Genomic DNA, 19,616 nt, shown 5'->3' on the forward strand with positions numbered 1-19,616 from the left:
GTCCAAAAGATGTTATGTATTCCCCTTTTATTCAAATATAACCATACTACACTCACTGTTCTAGACCTTATACACACACACACACACACACACACACACCTCCCATAACATAAATATTGTTCCATGTTAGTATAGAAGCCCTCTTAACTAATGTGACCAAGACTGGCAAAAGTGGAAAGTAACAAAAACCTAATATATAGATACCTTAACATTTTAATTTCAATTTGAAATCTATAACTACACTAATTTGTCAAATCTCTGGATTTAGGACACCACGCATATGTGTGAATTAAATGTAAAACACTTAGAACAAAGCCCTTATACTCTGTTGTATCGTGTTTGCCATTACATGAGGGTCATGTAATGACCCTCGATATACGAGGGTCAAACTCTCCTCTCCCGACCTACTTTTAAAAATGTGTTTGTTGAATGGAGTTATCTCATCTTTCTTGCATAAATGAGATATAATGCATTATATACCATTTCCATCTTTTTATTATTGAAGTATAGTTGACATACAACATTATATTAGTTTTAGGCACACAACACAGTGACTTGACAATTCTAAACATCACACAGTGCTCACAATGGTAAGTGTCATCACCATCTGTCACCATACAGCACTATTATAATATTAGTAACTATATTCCCTTATGCTGTACTTTTCATGTCTGTGACTTATTTTATAATTGGAAGTTTGTACTTCTTAACCACTGATTTCTGCCATCCCTTCATACCCCTCCCTTTGGCAAGCAGGAGTTTGTTCTCTGTACTTATGAGTCTGTTTCTGGGTTTTGATAATTTGTTTTGTGTTTTAGATTCCACCTATAAATGAAATCATATGGTATTTGTCTTTCTCTGACATTTCACTTAGCATAACAATACCCTTTAGGTCCACCCACGTTGTTCTGAATACCAAGATTTCATTCTTTTTTATACCATTTCCATCCTTGAGGTGGTAAATTTAGGTTCTCTGCTCCTCCCCTTTCAATGGACAGCTGTGTCTTTTGGTGCAGTACCAGCCGCGTCCCTGAGACACGATGGTGAAGGTCAGAGGAAACAGATTTAGCCATACTGGGCACCTGGATATCAGGGCTGCCTTTAACTCCAGCAAAGTGGATATTGTCACCATCAATGACCCCTTCACTGACCTCAATTACATGAACTACATGTTCCATTATGAGTCCACCCATGGCACATTCAATGGCACAGTCAAATCTGAGAACAGGAAACTTTTCATCAACAGAAAGCCCATCTCCATCTTCCAGGAGTGAGATCCCACCACCAACAAATGGGTTGATGCTGGTGGTAGGTATGTTGTGGAGTCTTCTGGGGTCTTAATCACCATGGAGAAGGCTGGGGCTCACTTGAAGGGTGGGGCCAAAAGGGTCATCATCTCTGCCCCTTCTGCAGATGCCCATATGTTTGTGATGGGCATGAACCATGAGAAGTATGACAACTCCCTCAGGATTGTCAGCAGTGAGTCCTGGACCACTAACTGCTTGGCCTCTCTGGCTAAGGTCATCCTTGACAACTTTGGCATCACGGATGGCCACTCATGATTCTGTGCCATCACTGCCACCCAGAAGACCATGGACAGTCCCCCTTAAAAGCTGTGGTGTGGTGGCCAAAAGGCTGCCCATAACATCATCTGTTCTTCTACTGGCACTGCCAAAGCTGTAGGAAAGGTCACCTCTGAACTGAATGGGAAGCTCACTTGCATGGCCTTCTGTATCCCCACTCCTAACATGTCAGCTGTGGATCTGACCTGCCATCTGGAGAAAGCTACCAAATATGATGAATCAAGAAGGTGGTGAAGCAGGCATCAGAAGGCCCCCTCAAAGGCATCTTGGGCTACACTGAGGACCAGGTTGTCTCCTGTGACTTTAACAGTGACACCCCACTCTTCCACCTTTAATGCTGGGGCTGGCATTGCTCTCAATGACCAGTCTTGCAAGCTCATTTCCTGGTATGGCAAATGAATTTGGCTACAGCAACTGGGTGGTGGACCTTACGGCCTTCAAGGAGTTAAGAGCCCCCTGAACCAGCAGATGGTTAGATGGTTAAGCATCTGACTTTGGCTCAGGTCAGGATCTCACAGTTTGTGAGACTGAGCCTCGTGTTGGGCTCTGTGCTGACAGCTCAGAGCCTTGGAGCCTGCTTCGGATTCTGTGTCTTCCTCTCTCTCTGCCCCTCCATTGCTCATGCTCTGTCTCTCAAAAAATGAATAAATTAAAAAAAATTTTTTTTAAAAGGTATACCATATTCAGCACCCCCGCAAAAGTGGTGAATTTAAATAATATGAGAAGCAATCTATGGTAAACTCTATTATCATGAATATTTGCTGCCCTTCCCCTTTCCTGTCCCATTGATGTCAGGCATGGCCATTCCCTTAAATCTACCCCTATTATGAATTATCAAATTATTCTTCTTTCTTAGGTTATTGTTATATCCCTTAATAGCACCTTGCACTAAATAAAACTTTACCTAGATGATCCCTGTCTCTTCTAGCTAATTCTTTGCTCCCCTCTACAGCCAAACTCCTCAAGACTTCTCAATTTGCTGTATCCCACTTAAATTCAGTCTATTTCAAATATGTTTTTGTCCTCATCTTCCTTCTGCAATTGCTCTTAATGTTATCAATGATACTCATTTTTGTAAAAGCCAAAGTCTCTGTCTTCATCTTACTTAACCCCTCAACAGCATCTGACAAGATGGGCCTCTCCACTTCCTTTCCTACGTCATTTTTTTCTCTAACCTTCTGCGGTGTTGCAATGGCCTGGTTTTACTCCTACCTCAATGGCTCCTTCTTCTCACTCTCCTTTGCTGGACCTACTCCTGTTTTAACCTCTGTAGAAAAAATGCTAGTTGTACTCCAATTATCCATTTCCCTGCTCTACAAAGTAACAGAAACCTGCATTTTTAGATGGGTGTCTGGTTACCCAAAATAAAGTAATGACAACATTTTCTACCTTCCTTTTGTGCTGTGGCAGTATGATTAAGATCTGGCCAAAAGGATGTAATATGTGATATATAGGAATTCTTGCTCCTCTTCTGCTAACAGTAATTTATACTTCCTCTGAGTGTTAGACTGATCTAGGATTTGGTTCAGGGTCTCTTGTCTTCTGTCTATATTATCCTCCTGGGTGAGCCCATTCAGGTCTGTTGCTTTAAATAAAAACTGTATGCTGGTAGCTCTCATGTCTCTGTCTTTATTCTGACTTCTCCTGAGTACCAGATCAGTATCTTCAATTTTTTATTTTTTAAAGTTTATTTATTTTGAGAGAGCAAGTAAGCATGCATGAACTAGGAAGGGGCAGAGAGGGAGGGGTGGAGAGAATACCAAGCAGGTTCCATGCTGTCAGCACAGAGCCTGATGCAGGGCTCAATCCCATGAATGATGAGATCATGACCTGAGCTGAAATCAAGAGTTGGACACTCAACCGACTGAGCCACCTAGGTACCCAGACCAGTATCTTTAAATGAGTACTGGACATCCTTTCTTGGAATCTCATAGACACCTCCAATTTAACACGGCCAAAAACAGGCCTGCTGATCTCTGCTTATTGGTCCCCCAAATTATTTCACTGTGAGCCTTTACCGTTTTAATAAATAGCACAATTACCTATCTATATGCTCAGGCAAAGGTCTAAGTTATCCTCAATTCTTTCCCCCTCATTTACCACATCCAATCCATTAGTGGAGGAATCTACCTTGCAGAATCCATCCTGAATCATACCATCTCTGTATGGTATGCCATACCAATAATGCCATACCAATGCAAGCATTGCTCACCTGAACCATCCCCACTACCTGTGTGGTCTATCTGCAATGCATCCTCCACACAACAGAAAAGTCATCTTAGAAGATCATATATCTCTCCTTACTAAAATCCTCAAATGGATTCCAGTTATAATTAGAATAAAATCCAAACTCATTACCTAATCTACTGCCTCCAACCTCACTGACAAGAGCTTTCCCTCTCTGTGTTACCATCTTCCAGCCTGGCTGGTCTTCTGACATTTAAACATGCCCAGATTTGTAGTTTATCCTAAATGGGGTTCACAGTACTTTTGAATCTGTGGCCTGATATTTTTCATCAGTTTTAGAAGATTCTCCACCACAACTTCTTTCCTCTCTTTCTAGGGCTCCAATTATATATATATTAGACATTTATACTATTTCCCATGTCTCATATTCTTTTCCGTATTTTCTACTCTTTTTTTGCTCTGTGATTTTGTCTATATATCTTCTTTTGTCTTATTTTCCAGTTTTACCAAACCTCTTTTCACTTCTGATAAACCTGCTGTTAAATCCATCTGTTGAGATTTATTTTCATCTATTTAGCTTTAAATTTTAGTTATTTTTCAGTTCTAGAATTCAATTTGCTTCTTTATGGTTTCTAGTTCTCTAATAAAATTCCCCATATCATTCACTTATCATAGTTACTGTAGAAGTTTGTCTCTGATCCTCCCAAGACCTGTATCTTCCATGGATCTGTTTATTTAAATTTTAATCTGTTTTTATTATCTATTTTCCTTTTGATTTTGGTCATGCAATCACATCTCTTGGTATGCTTGATAAGTTTTGTGCATGATCACTTGAAGAAGTAATGTGAGGTTTGGAGTAATGTTATTTTCCTTCAGAGAAGATACACATTTGCTTCTGGCAAGTTCTTATAAGGCAGATCACCTTCATCCAAACAGGGATTAAGATGATTAGAAGCTGAGTTTCATTCTTTTTACAGGCTGATCTATATCCACTACACAGCTTCTAGGTTGAAACTCATAGAGAATCTCAATGAAAAGCTCAGGGTATTTACCAAGGCCCTTCATGATGATGGGTCCTGGACTCCAGTTTTTGTGCCTTTAGTCCTGTAAAATTGCTGTGATCTCAGCTAGCTCCTTAGCCTCTAGATCACTGCTTTCAGCTCAGCTTATTAACCACTGCTTACAACTTAAATGCTCTGAGGGAAAAAGCAATGCCAAATGTCAGGCTCATCTCTTTATACTTCCCTTGTCTATGATTCTAAGCTTCTTAAGGCATTACTGCCATGGCAGCTTCTGATACCTTCAAGAAGCTGTTTTTTACATTCTGCCTCGTTTTTCTGGTTGTTCTCAGAGGGACAGGAGGTCTTTAATAAGCTGGTCCATTAATTTCAGAACCATAAGTCTCCAGCCTTATTATAATCTTAGGGCCTGTTACAGATCGCATTGTGCGTTTCTCCCCCAAACCCCTAAAATATTTTGAAGTTCTAACCCTCAATACTTTGGAATGTGATATTATTTGGAAATACACAGTATTCTGTGTAATCTAGTTAGAATGAGGTCCTAATCCAATAAGACTGGTGCCCTTATTAAAAAAAAAAAAAAGAGAGATTTGAATGTAGATATAGGTACAGAGGAAAGATGATGTGGAGACACAAAGGGAGAAAGCAGCCACGTAACTGGAGTGATGCATCTACAAGCCAAGGAATGCCTGAGGCTACCAAAAGGTAGGAGAAAGACATGGAACAGTTTCTTTTCTGGAAGCTTTAGAGCAAGGCCCTACTGATTTTCACTTCTGACCTCCAGAACTATGAGACGGTACATCTGTGTTGTTTTAAGGTACCCAATTTGTGGTATTTTGATATACCAGCTCTAGGAAACTAACACAGGGCCTCTTTACTTGAAGGTATGCAATGGTTACTTTCATGTGCCAACTTGCTGGGTCATGGGGTGCCCAGATATATGGTTAAACACTATTTCTGGCTATGTCTATGAGTGTTTCTGGATGAGATTAACATTTTAATCAGCCAACTGAAGAAAGCAATCTGCTTTCCTTAGTGTGGGTGGGCACCATCCAATCTGTTGAGGGCTTGAATAGAAGAAAGAGGAAGAGGAAGGTTATAGTCTTTCTCTCTCTACCTGTCTGAATTGGGACACTGGTCTTCTCCTGCCCTCAGACTAGGACTTAACACCATTAGCACTCCTGGTTCTCAGGCTTTGACTTGAACTCACACCACTGGTTCCATGGTTCTGAGGGCTTTGGACTCAGACTGGAACCATGCCACCAACATTCTAGGGTCTCCAGCTTGCAGATGGCATATTGTGGGAGTTCTCAGCCTCCATAACTGTGTAAGCCAATTCCTTATAATAAATCTTTATCTATATACCTATATCTTGACTCTATTGATTCTGTTTCTCTGGAGAACCTTGACTAATACAAGGCTCTACTCCTCTATTTTTTAAAAAACATGTTTATTTATTTTGAGAGAGAGAGAGAGAGAGAGCATGAGCAAGGGATGGGCAGAGAGAGAGAGAGAGAGAGAGAGAGAGAGAGAATCCAAAGCAGACTCCATGCTGTCAGCACAGAGCCCAACGCTGGGTTTGATCCCATGAACCATGGGCTCGTGACCTGAGCTGAAATTAAGAGTTGGATGCTTAACTGACTGAGCTACCCAGCGCCCCCCAGGTCCTACTCCTTTAGACTGGTCTTTCCCTAAATCTTTACAAAGGTGCCTCCTCTTCAAATGTTACCTTTCAGAAAAGTCTGACCCTTCGCCTAATTTTCTAAAATGATCTTCTCTGAGTTATTCTCTATTATCTTACTGTATTTTTTTTAAATGTTTTTTTAATGTTTATTTTTGAGACAGAGAGAGACACAGCATGAACAGGGGAGGGTCAGAGAGAGGGAGACACAGAATCCGAAACAGGCTCCAGGCTCTGAGCTGTCAGCACAGAGCCTGATGCGGGGCTCAAACTCACGGACCGTGAGATCATGACCTGAGCCGAAGTCGGCCGCCTAACCGACTGAGCCACCCAGGCGCCCCTCTTAATTGTATTTTATATACAACACTTATCACCATCTCAAACAATCTTATTTGGTTACATGTTTACTCTGTCTTTCCTACCACTCTTCCCCCCAGCTCCAACCAGAAAATAGAGTCCTTGAGGGCAGGAACTCATTCCAGTTCACTACGGTCCTTTAAGTGCCTAGAATAGTACCTGACACTTTGTAGGAACTCACATATTTGTTGACAGGTGATGGATGGCTTCGCTGTGTCCTAGGCAGCAGAGAGCATTATCAACCTTTTGGGTTGTTGTTAAATTTATAGGTAAAAAAGGATGCTTTATTTGTAGCTTTACTATATGAGTGAGATTGAGTAATTTTTTATATGTTTGAAAGCTATTTATATTTTCCTTTTTTGTGAAATATATTTTCCTCCTCTTGCCTGTTTTTCTAAAGGATTATTGATCTTTTATTTTTGATTTATTTGAAGGAACTCTTTCCATACCAAGGAAATTAGTCCTCTGACATGGTTTGGACGTTTTCCCCTAATTTATGACTTTGCTTAAGGTATTTTTAAAATGTTTACTTATTTGAGAGAGAGAGAGGGAAAGAGAGCACATGAGCAGGGGAGGGGCAGAGAGAGAGGGAGAGACAGAATCCCAGGCAGGCCTTGTATTGCCAGCATGGAGCCTGGCTAGGGGCTTGATCCCACGAACTGTGAGATCATGACCTGAGCCAAAACTAAAAGTTGGACACTTAACTGACTGAACCATCCAGGCGCCCCCTACTTATGTATGTATGTAATGTATGTATTTTTTTTTTTAATGTTTATTTATTTTTGAAGGAGAGAGACAGAGTGTGAGTGGGGGTGGGTCAGAGAGAGAAGGAGACACAGAATATTTCAAAAAAATTTTTTTAATGTTTATTTATTTCTGAGACAGAGAGAGGCACAGCATGAGTGGGAGAGGGGCAGAGAGAGAGAGGGAGACACAGAATCAGAAGCAGGCTCCAGGCTCTGAGCTGTCAGCACAGAGCTTGATGCGGGGCTCGAACTCACAAACTGTGAGATCATGACCTGAGCCACAGTAGCTCAACTGACTGAGCCACCCAGGCGCCCCAGGAGACACAGAACCGGAAGCAGGCTCCAGGCTCTGAGCTGTCAGCACAGAGCCCAACATGGGGCTCTAACCCACAAACAGTAGGATCATGACCTGAGCCAAAGTCGGATACTCAACTGACTGAGCCACCCAGACGCCCCTAAGCTTTTTTTTTTCCCCCTTAAGGTATTTTTTGCAATGCAGAAAATGTTCATATAGATGAGTTTACTAATTTTTCTTTATGGGTTCTTACTTTAATTCTCATGTGGCTTCTTCTCTTTTTTTCACTGGATGAAAGACAACGAGACTGGAGTGATTCCCTTGGATCTAAAAATGGGCACCATGTGGTGAAGATGGCAGAGCTACTCTGGTAGTCCTGGACCCCTTGGCTATGACCCAAGACAGACATACATTTCTATCTTGTCTAAGTTATTGTGTAGTTGGCTTTCTGCTTCAGCAGCTTAACATACGTACCGTGATACACTAAACATCATTAAAAAAATATTTGAGAGAGAGCGAGTGCATGCCAGTGGAAGAGGGGCAGAGAAAGAGGAAGAGACAGAACCCCAAGCAGGCTTCATGCTCAGCGCAGAGCCCAACACCCTGCTTGAACCCACGAGTGGTGAGATCATGACCTGAGCTGAAATCAAGAGTCAGACACTTAACTGACTGAGCCACTCAGGCACCCCTACACCAAACCATCATAATCTGAGGAACCGATTTCAGATGAACAAGTTTTACCTCAAATTACCAAAAAAAAAAAAAAAAAGTGTTTTGGTAATAGACTTTGAGTGTTTTTAATTAGCAGTTATGCTTTACTCTAAACTGGTTATATGTTTTCTTTTTATTAAAATTGAAAGATTAACTGGTCACCTTTCAAAAATCATGACTAGAACCCATTTAGGAAAGGTTTCAATATAAGAGCCACAGCAATAATTAAAGTAGAAAGAGAAGATGGTAGGATGCTTAATTACATCTTGGTTAACCCCTGTAACTTCTAGACAAAGAAATTATACCCTTAATTTGGATGAGGAAACTGATTTTTAGTAAGTCAGGAAAACTGCCTAAGGTCTCACAGTGAGTAAGTGGCATATCTGGGATTCAAACCTAGATCACTATGATGACACACATCCTGTCACTGAACTATACTTCCTTTAGGGAAGCCTCTGTGCAATTATTGTGCTCCAAGTCAGACTGTTTGAGATCTGTTTTCAGTAAAGGCTTAAAATCTACAAATGTATACATGTATTTTTGTTATATCATAAATGAGTAGATTAAGCAATATAAGAATTTAAAACATAGCCACACAAAACATAGTGCTATCAGTTCATTCAAAAAGCAGAATAAGGTTAAAAGTACAACTTTTTATTTGATAAAGGAGAACACAAGACTGGGGTGGAAAAGAACAAGGCAAGGGACTCTTGCTTTTCATTCCAAGGCCTTCTCTAATTTTTGAACATGTATATGTATTATTTTGGTAATTTAAACAATTTATATAAAGTGGAACATAAAGGTTATTATTTTTTAATGTTTACTTATTTTTGAAAAAGAGAGAGAGCGCTCGCGCGCGAACAGGGGAGGGGCAGAGAAAAAAAGGAAGACACAGAACCTGAAGCAGGTTCCAGGCTCTGAGCTGTCAGCACAGAGCCTGACGCGGGGCTCAAACTCACAGACTGTGAGGTCATGACCTGAGCCGAAGTCGGACGCTTAACTGACTGAGCCACCCAGGTGCCCCATAAAGGTTATGTTTTAAAGCCAGCAGTTTAATTCACCCGTAGTGGTGACAAATGGATTCCCTCTTTTCACCCCAAAAAAGTAGGATCACATGTTTTTATATATATTAGGTTGAACCATCTGAGATTATCATCTTTGTAGATTATTTGTAACATGTCTCAACCTAATATGCGGAAAGGAAATGATGTAAAAAATAAAACATGGCCTTGGAATTAGAAAGATGTGTGTTTGAGTCCTCAGTTTGCCATTTACTAGCTGTGTGAATTTGGGCAATTGACAGCCTTTCTGAGCCTCAGTTTTGCTGAAAGTGGAAAAAAATGACACCCATTTTCAGGGTTATTCTTAGACATAATATATGTAAAGTCCCTAAAAACAATGCCTAACAAAGAGAAATTCAATGAATGGGAATATAAATATATATATATAGCCACCCCCTGCAAATATTCAAATAGGGTTAACACTTAAATGTATAATGATGGTGAGATAAGGTTCCTGTATAATAATTTATAACTTCAGATTTTAAAAATCGTATTTGTCACACTAATTTAAATTACTGCTGCAAGTGTGAAGTGAAATTACATAGAGCAGTTCCAACAATAAAGTAGAGCTGAATAAAGTAGAGCTGACTATGGAACTAATTATGGTTTCTGAAAGGGGAGACGTAATAGGCTATTTTTATACCTTCCTCACAGATACTCTGTAGATACAAGGATCCAGGATGCCTGTGGTGGCACTTGCACTCATTTTGCACATAAATGAGAACTTCTTTCTCCAGTGAACACAGTTTGCCTGCACCACTTCCCTGAGGGAACAAAAAAAAAAAAAACACACAAGAAATTACTATTGATGACAGATTAAAAAAAGCGCACACACTCTTTCACTCAGGTCTGTAATGCAGAAGTGGTAAAGTAAAAGACCGTATTTGGAAACATGAAGAAAACAAATCTTAACAATGTGATCTGAAAATCTCTAGTTTTAATTATCCACAGAAACTTAAAAGTGGAATTACTTATCAATTTAATCAATATAAATTGAAACTTCACTACTCATTCATTCAGCACATAATACATGCCTATTTTAGGTGTGCTGGCCATGTGCTAGGTGTTTGAAATATGAAGATGAGAATGACCACATTCCTAACCTTGGAGGGCTTATAGTTGACAGTATGAGAGACAGAAATATAAACAAATAGTTATTCTGAAATAAACTGCTGTTACAGTTTTACTCCTGTAAAGGAATATGTTGTGCTTCAAGGAACTTGGTTGTTCCTGTCACTGAGATCATTAACATATCAGGAATCAGAGGCAATATTAAAAAAAAAAAAAATCCCTGTATTTAACTTAAAAAAAAATTACATAAAAACTTTTACAGATTTCAAGTTGAGGGCATGTATCAACCTCTGTTCCCTCTCCAAAACATTCTATGTTAATTTTTAAGGCATCATTTAGCAGGGACAAAGAGAATCAGAAAGGAGACAAAAATAAACGACCAGGGATGAGGAAGTGATAGTGATTTAGCAAATCCAAGAAAGCTGAACATTAAGCTAGTTAATAGTGAAGCCAAGAGCAGGTATCTTAGGCTTGTGATGAAGTAGAATGAAGGAGAGACAAATGGCAGAAGAACTGACTGAAAGGTGTTTTAGAAAGAGACCCTCAGATCTTCCTGACTCCTACAGAAGACAGATTTATTTTCCTGATGAGGTAAAACAGGGGGATCTTTGTACTACCTGACTTGAGGGCAGGTATTGAAAATGGCACCACAACATGATCATATTGAGTGGGGGGTTGGTGGGGAGATACACAAGATGAAAGATAACTTACTGAATGCTGAGACTTCCAACCTTTGTCCCCTAACCTGGCTCCTCAGAATATATTCTTTAACGTTTTATTTATTTTTGAGACAGAGAGAGACAGAGCATGAACGGGGGAGGCTCAGAGAGAGGGAGACACAGTATCTGAAACAGGCTCCGGGCTCTGAGCTGTCAGCACAGGGGCACGATGCGGGGCTCGAACTCACGGACTGCGAGATCGTGACCTGAGCCGAAGTCGGCGCTCAACCGACTGAGCCACTCAGGCACCCCCAGAATATATTCTTTAATAAGATATAGGAAGAACAATCTCTGGGGAATTACAACCAGCCCCAAAGAAAAGCTCTAATGAGATGTATGTTGATGGTGACAAAATTGCTCTGTCTGCTCAATCTACAGTAAATACCTGAGTCAATGAACACTCTCCACATATACAAAGCTGCTGAGCAACTTTTGCTGCCTCATAGTTAAATATGAGCAAGCACTTGAGGAAAGACTCTTAATATGAACAAACTGAGACCAAAATGAATAGCAAAAAGGCAACCAAATCTATACTGGAAGAAGAAAAAAGAGTCTCAGAGAGACAGAAACTGCATCTACCATAAAAGAATAGGATGCTATAAAGCAGGGTATATAGAGAGCTAAAAACTACTCATGGAAATCAAAACTATTGTGCTTAATATTCTATTTGTCATTCCATATCCACTCTACTCTTCTCTGTGGCCCAGGATCCTGGTCTTTAGGGACTACATCAACCAGGCTCACTTGCACTCTGTCACTGAATGTAGTGAAGGGACAAACACCAGGATAGAGGGTAGGAGACAGAAGGTGGCATGTTTATTCCACTGGCTCTTTCCCTGTCAGACCATGTGGGAAATGGGTAAATGATTAGGGATTGCAGTTTTCTACAGTGGACTTTCTGTCCACAGAAGTTAGACTCTAAACTATATGCATTTATAACTTTGTTAAAATAAAAACCAAATCAACAAATTAAGAAACACTGTCAATCAAGTGCCTGGGTGGTTCAGTTGTTTAAGTGTCTGACTCTTGATTTTGTCTCTGGCCATGATCTCACAGTTCATGAGTTGGAGCCCCACATCAGGCTTCACGTTGACAGTACGGAGCCTGCTTGGGATTCTCTCTCTCCATCTCTCTCTGCCTCTCTCTCTGTCCCTCCCCCACTTGTGCACAAGTGCACTCTCTCTCTCAAAATAAACAAACTTAAAAAAACCCACAGTGTCAAGTACTGGAAAATCTGAAAATGAGAACAAGAGTATGTAACACTGCAAGCTATTTTTCCCCTAACTGCCTAAAAAAACCAAAACTGAAGGTATCTTAAGGTGTTATTCAGACAGTTATTCTAGAAATTATGTCATATGTACAAAAAGTCCATTAATACTAACTGCAAAACTCTAAAACTTTGTTTATGTTCTACTTTTCATTTGTTTATGAAATAATAATAATTCCTCAACAATACTAATTACAGAAACACATCTTTAGATCTTTATCTAGTTTAAAACACCTTATAAGGCAGCAGACTTTACATACCAAATAGTATATGCTATCAGTTACACAAATGGGCAGTTTTAGCCTGAGTAATAAAAATAAAGGAAGTCAGGGCACCTGGGTGGCTCAGTCAGTTAAGTGTCTGACTCTTGGTGTTGGCTCAGGTCATGATCTCATGGTTTATGAGTTCGATCCCCACATTGGACTCTGTGCTGGCAGTATGGAGTCTGCTTGAGAGGGAGTCTCTTCTCCCTCTCTTTCTGCCTCCTACACACACTTGCTCACTCTCTCTCTCAAAATAAATAAATAAATAAATAAATAAATAAATAAATAAATAATAAATAAAAGAAGTCAAGTGAACTCTGTGAGTGTTTGTCTTAAAAAACAAACAAGCAGGAAGGGAATATTTACAAGAAATACAGATCTAGTTTATCTAGAGATTAGAGGAAGGCCACATGAAGTCTTGTGGGTCTGGGGAGAGATTAAAAAACAGTAGAGCATCATAAATTTGGGCAGATAACTGAAGTTATGGTGTAGAACAGAGATGGAGAATATGTTTTCATAAAATATGTGACATTGAATCTTAAAGGAAAAAATACACCTCCATAACCCTCTGTTCCCACCTACTTACTACCACTCTTTCCCTTCAGATCCAAGCTCCTTGAAGATGATACTAATGACGATGATGACAACAATGACAACATTTATGAGTGCTTGTTACACACCAGGCATTGTTGCAAATACCTCACATGTATTAAGTCATTTAATCCTCAAAACAACTTATGAGGAAGGTACCATAAGGTCCATTTTACAGATAAAAGAATGAGGATAAGGGGTAATTAAATGATTGTCCAAGGTCACTCAGCTAAAAAGGGTTGGAACTAGAATTTGAAGAACTGCCTATAGTGCAGACATTTTCCATTTCGTCATTTCTCAGTTACTTTTCAATCTCCCTTAAGAAGGCCTCTATCCTCCAGAACTCTACTGAAACCACTTACTAGTGAGCAGCTAGTTGCTAAATCTAATTGGCTCTTGTTTTTAGCATAGTAGTTGACTCCTCTTATACATTCTTGAAATACTCTAGTCCCTTTCTATTTCTGTGATTATTTCTTTTCACTTTCTACTTCTGCCTCCTTAAAATATTGATGTTCACTAAGTTTCTACATTCTTAGCTTTCTTTTCTTTTCACTCTTATGGCCTTAATTACTATGTGTATACTAAGAACATACAAACCTAAAGTCTTTGCCTTTAGTCCTTGGATTCATATATCTACCTACTCACTGGCAATTTCCACCTAGTACTTCTAGTCTCTAGGTAAAGCTTTAGGCCTTTGACCTTTGTCCAACAGGATGGTTGTCCATCAGTGTGACTAGTTAAACTAGTAAAATGGTTTGCCCAGGTGCATATGTGACAGGGACTGCCAGTTGCTTATTCAATATGCAGTCTCTTCTCTTCCTTAAAAACAGAAACATGATTTTATTTAGAATGGCAATGTGTCCATTTAAAAGACTGCACCTTCCCATTTCTCTTACAGCTAGAGATGTAGTTATTACAAGCCAATAAGATATAACTGAAGGTTATCTGATATGACTTCTGTAAAGGCACAGGAAAGGTAATTGCTTTGTGTCTTTTTACGCCTCTTTCCTTCCTCTGCCTGGAAAATGTCATGATGATGGTAAGAATGTCAATAGCCATATTGGGCCACAAGGCTACCTGAAGGAAAAGCCATGTGACAGTGGTACACAGAGACAAAGGAAAATGGGTCCAAATAATCATGTGCCCTGGATGGTCTCCCTTCAAAGTTCTTAAGTTTTATTATTTAAAGTGCTTACTTTGGACTTTGTTATATACGGCTAACTAAATCCTAATAGAGCCTACGACCAATCATGTCCAAATAACAGAATCTGCAGAGTTCAAATGTTACACATTGTGGTAGGTGCTCAGGAATCCCAGAGTCCTGTTCTCTTCATTTAATGTTTACTTATTTATTTAGGAAGAACAAGTAGGAGAGGGGCAGAGAGAGAAGGAGGGAGAGAGAATCCCAAGCAGGATCCAGCTATCAACACAGAGCTTGAGGTGGGCTTGATTCCATGAACTGTAATCAGAGATCAAGAGCTAGACACTTAACTGACTGAGCCACCCAGACACCCTTGCCCCTCATTTAAAATTATTCTGGGGGCACCTAGGTGGCTCAGTCGGTTAAGCATCTGACTCTTGCTTTTGGCTCAGGTCATGATCGTGTGACTTTGTGGGTTTGAGCCCCACACCGGGCTCTGCATTGGCAGCACAGAGCCTGCTTGAGATTTTTTCTCTTTCCCTCTCTCCCTGCCCCTCCTGCACTTGCACTGTTTGTCTCTCTCAAAGTAAACTTAAAAAAAAAAAACTCCTAAAAAAATAAAATTATTCTGTAGAGTGAGACAGTGGAAAATGAGGTACCCAGACTATATCCTCTCAAAAACAATAGAAACTAATATAATTGGTTTCATTTCTCCAAAGGAAACTAATTAATAAAGCTCCAGTAACCAAATCTGAAGAAATGGAGACCCAAAGACTGCTTGACAAAGAATTCAAAATAATCATCTTAAAGCAGTTCAATGAGCTGCAAGACAACACTGACAGACAATGAAAACAAAATCAGGACAGTAATACATGAACAAAAGGAGAAGTTCAATGAAGAGAAACTATAAAAAAGAGAAAGTCTGGAGCTGACGCACGTAAGGTCTGAACTGAAAAATTCAACAGTGAGCTTCAATAGTATATTTGATCAAGCAAAAGAAAGAATCAGTGAGCTTGAACACAGGTCCGTTGAAAGTACCTATTTGGAGGAACAAAAAGAAAAGAACAAGAAAGTGAAGAGAACCTCTGAGACTTACAGGAAAGCATCAAAAGAACCAACATATGCATTACGGGAGTTCTAGAAGGAGAAGAGAAAGACAAAGGGGCAGAAAACTTATTTAAAGAAATAATGAGGGCGCCTGGGTGGCTCAGTCGGTTGGGCATCCAACTTCAGCTCAGGTCATGCTCTCACAGTCTGTGAGTTCAAGCCCTGCATCGGGCTCTGTGCTGACAGCTCAGAGCCTGGAGCCTGCTTTGGATTCTGTGTCTCTCTCTCTCTCTGCCCCTCCTCCACTCATACTCTGTCTCTCTCTCTCTCAAACATAAACATTAAAAAGAATTTTAAAAAATAAATAATGGCTGAAAATTCCCTAAATCTGGGTAAATAAATATCCAGATTCATGAAGCCTAAAAGACCTCAAATACATTGAACATGAAGAGTTCTACAGCAAGACACATGATAATTAAATTATCAAAAGTTAAAGACAGAGAGAATTTTGGAGGCAGCAAGAAAAAACCAACTTGTCATATACAAGGGAACCCTCATAAAACTAAGGAGGATTTCTCAGCAGAAACTTTGCAGGTCAGGAAAGAGTGAGATGATATAGTCAAAGGACTGAAATACAAAACTGCCGACCAAGAATACTATACCTGGAAAAACTGTCCTTTAAAAATGAAAGAGAAATAAAGACCTTCTTATATAAAACTGAGTAAGTTTGTCACCATTAGACTTGCCTTACAACAAGCGCAAAACAGTTTTTCAAATTGAAATCAAATGACACTAAACAACAACAAGAAACTATATGGAAGTATAAATCTCACTGGTAAAGGTAAATATCAACAAATTCAGAATAATATAATATTGTAATAATGGTGCATAAGTCACTTTTAACACTAGTATAAAAGTTAAATGATGAAAAATATTAAGAATAACTACAACCACAAAAATTTGTTAATAGATACATACGGTAAAAAAAAGTAAATTCTGACATCAGTAACAAAATCTGTTGGGGGGACATAGAAGTGTCAAGTTTTGGTAGGCAATTGAACTTAAAGAACAGACTGTTATGAGAAGTTTTATGCAAGCCTCATGGTAACCACAAAGAAAAAAATCTACAGCAAATACAAAAAAGATAAAGAATCAAAGTATATCACTACCAAAAAATCAGCAAGTCATATAGGAAGACAGCAAGAGAGAAAATAACCATAAAAACAGAAAACAATGAACCAAATGGCCATAGTAAGTCTTTACTTATTAATAATTACTTTAAATGTAAATGAACTAAACTCCCCAAAAGGTACAGAATGGCTGCATAGGTAATACAAAAACAAAACCCCAAACAAGACCCAACTGTATGCTGGCTATAAGAGACTCACTTTAGATTTAAGTATACACATGGACTGAAAGTGAAAAGGTAGAGAAAGATATCCTATGCAAATGGTAGCCAAAAGACAGCAGAGGTGGCTATATTTATATCAGACAAAATAGACTTTAAGTCAAAAACAAAGATGAGGTCATTATTTAATGATAACAGAGTCAATTCAGCAGGAAGATATAACAATTATAAATGTAAATGCACCCAACATCAAAGCACCTCAATATATAAAGTAAATATTGACAGATCTGAAGGGAAAAATAAACAATATAATAATAGCAGGAGATTTCAATACTCCACTCTATACGGGGACCTATAATAAATAGATCATCCAGACAGAAAATCAGTAAGGAAACAGCAGAACTGAACAACACCATAGACCAAATGGACCTTAAAGACATATACAGAACTTTTTACCCATCAGCAGAAGAATATATTTTTTTTTCCTCAAGTGTACATGGAACATTCTTTAGAGCAGATTACATGTTAGGTCACAAAATAAGTAAACAAATTTTAAGAAGATCTAAATCATTACAAATATCTTCTCCAGGGGCGCCTAGGTGGCTCAGTCAGTTAAGCATCCAACTTCAGCTCAGGACATGATCTTGCAGTCTGTGAGTTTGAACCCCACATCGAGCTCTGTGCTGACAGCTCAGAGCCTGGAGCCTGCTTCGGATTCTGTGTCTCCCTCTCTCTCTGCCCCTCCCTCACTTGCACTCTGTCTCTCAAAAATAAATAACCATTAAAAAAAATATTTTCCAACCATAAGGAATGAAACTAGAAATCAGTAACAATAAGATGGGAAAATTCATTAATACATGAAAATTAAACATAGACACTTTTCCAAAGAAAACATGCAGATGGCTAACACACACATGAAAAGATGTTCAACATCACTCATCATCAGAGAAATACAAATCAAAACCACAATGAGATACTACCTCACACCTGTCAGAATGGCTAAAATTAAAATTCAGGAGACAACAGATGTTGGCAAGGATGAGAAAGGGGAACGCTTTTGCACTGTTGGTGAGAATGCACACTTGCGCAGTCACTCTGGAAAATAGTATGGAGGTTCTTCAAAAGATTAAAAATAGAATTACCCTACTACCCAGCAATTGCAATACTAGGTATTTATTCAAAGGATGCAAAAATGCTGACTCAAAGGGACACATGCACCCCAATGTTTACAGCAGTGCTAGCAACAATAGCCAAATTATGGAAAGAGCCCAAATGTCCACTGACAGATGAATTGATAAAGAAGATGTGGTATATATATACACAATGGAATACTACGTGGTGATCAAAAAGAATGAACTTTTGCCATGTATAACAATGTGTGTGAAACTAGAGTGTGTTATGCTAAGTAAAATAAGTCAGTCAGAGAAAGACAAGTATCATATTATTTCACTCATATGTGGAATTTAACAAACAAAACAGATGAAGGACACTTGGGTGGCTCAGTCAGTTAAGCATCCAACTCTTGATTTCTGTTCAGGTCATGATCTCACAATCATGGAATCAAGCCCCACACTGGGTTCTGTGCTGGGTGTGGGGCTTGCTTGGGATTCTCTCTCTCTCTCTGCCCCTCCCCTAATCACACACTCTCTCTCAAAATTAACAAACAAAAACAAAACAAAACAAAACAGATGAACACATGGGGAAGGGAAGGAAAAATAAAAACAGAGAGGGAGGCAAACCATAAAAGATTCTTTAAAATTTTTTTTTAATGTTTATTTATTTTTGAGACACACACACAACACATGAGCGGGGGAGAGGCAGAGAGAGAGCGGGAGACACAGAATGTGAGGCAGGTTCCAGGCTCTGAGTTGTTAGCACAGAGCCTGATGTGGGGCTTGAACTCATGAACTGTGAGATCAAGACCTGAGCTGAAGTCAGACACTTAACCAACTGAGCCACCCAGGTGCCCCAAACCATAAAATATTCTTAAATACAGAGAACAAATTGAGGGTTGCTGGAGAGAAGGTGGGTGGGGGAATGGGCTAAATGGGTGACGGGCATTAAGGAGGGCACTTGTTGGGATGAGCACTGGGTGTTATATGTAAATGATGAATCACTGGGTTCTACTTGTGAAACCAATACTATACTATATGTTAACCAACTTGAATTTAAATAAATAAACTAAAAGAAAAAAAAAGTGGGAAAATTAATTCATACATGAAAACTAAACAATGACCCTGAGTCAAAGAGGAAATTGAAAGAGAATTTAAAAACAATCTCAAGACAAATGTAAACTAAAACACAACATACCATAACTTATGGATTGTAGCAATCCATGCAGTACTAATAGGGAGGTTTATAGCAATAAATACTTTAAGAAAGAAGAAAGATCTTAAACAACCTAACTTTACACCTCCAAACTAGAAAAAGAACAAGCTAAGCCCAAAGTTAGTAGAAAGGAGAAAATAATAAAGATAAATATAACATAAATCAAACATAAATCAAAGAACAGAAAAAAATCAACAAAAA

The 19,616-nt window shown here is 39.1% G+C and overlaps 1 protein-coding gene across 2 annotated transcripts in view; it reads right to left on the reverse strand.

The window, feature by feature from the left end:
- EEIG2 (EEIG family member 2) overlaps window positions 1-19,616 on the reverse strand; it is a 102,558-nt gene that overhangs the window by 41,236 nt on the left and 41,706 nt on the right. For both annotated transcript variants that reach the window (XR_009257892.1, XM_058716344.1), the window contains exon 2: window positions 10,284-10,404. Coding sequence is in view for 1 of the 2 variants with exons in the window: in XM_058716344.1 (XP_058572327.1) it covers window positions 10,284-10,404 (121 nt within the window). In the remaining variant the exon portion in view is untranslated. The remainder of the gene's footprint in view (window positions 1-10,283; window positions 10,405-19,616) is intronic.

This window comes from Neofelis nebulosa, chromosome 2 (genome assembly GCF_028018385.1).
Source record: "Neofelis nebulosa isolate mNeoNeb1 chromosome 2, mNeoNeb1.pri, whole genome shotgun sequence".
Classification (NCBI taxonomy): Eukaryota; Metazoa; Chordata; class Mammalia; order Carnivora; family Felidae; genus Neofelis; species Neofelis nebulosa.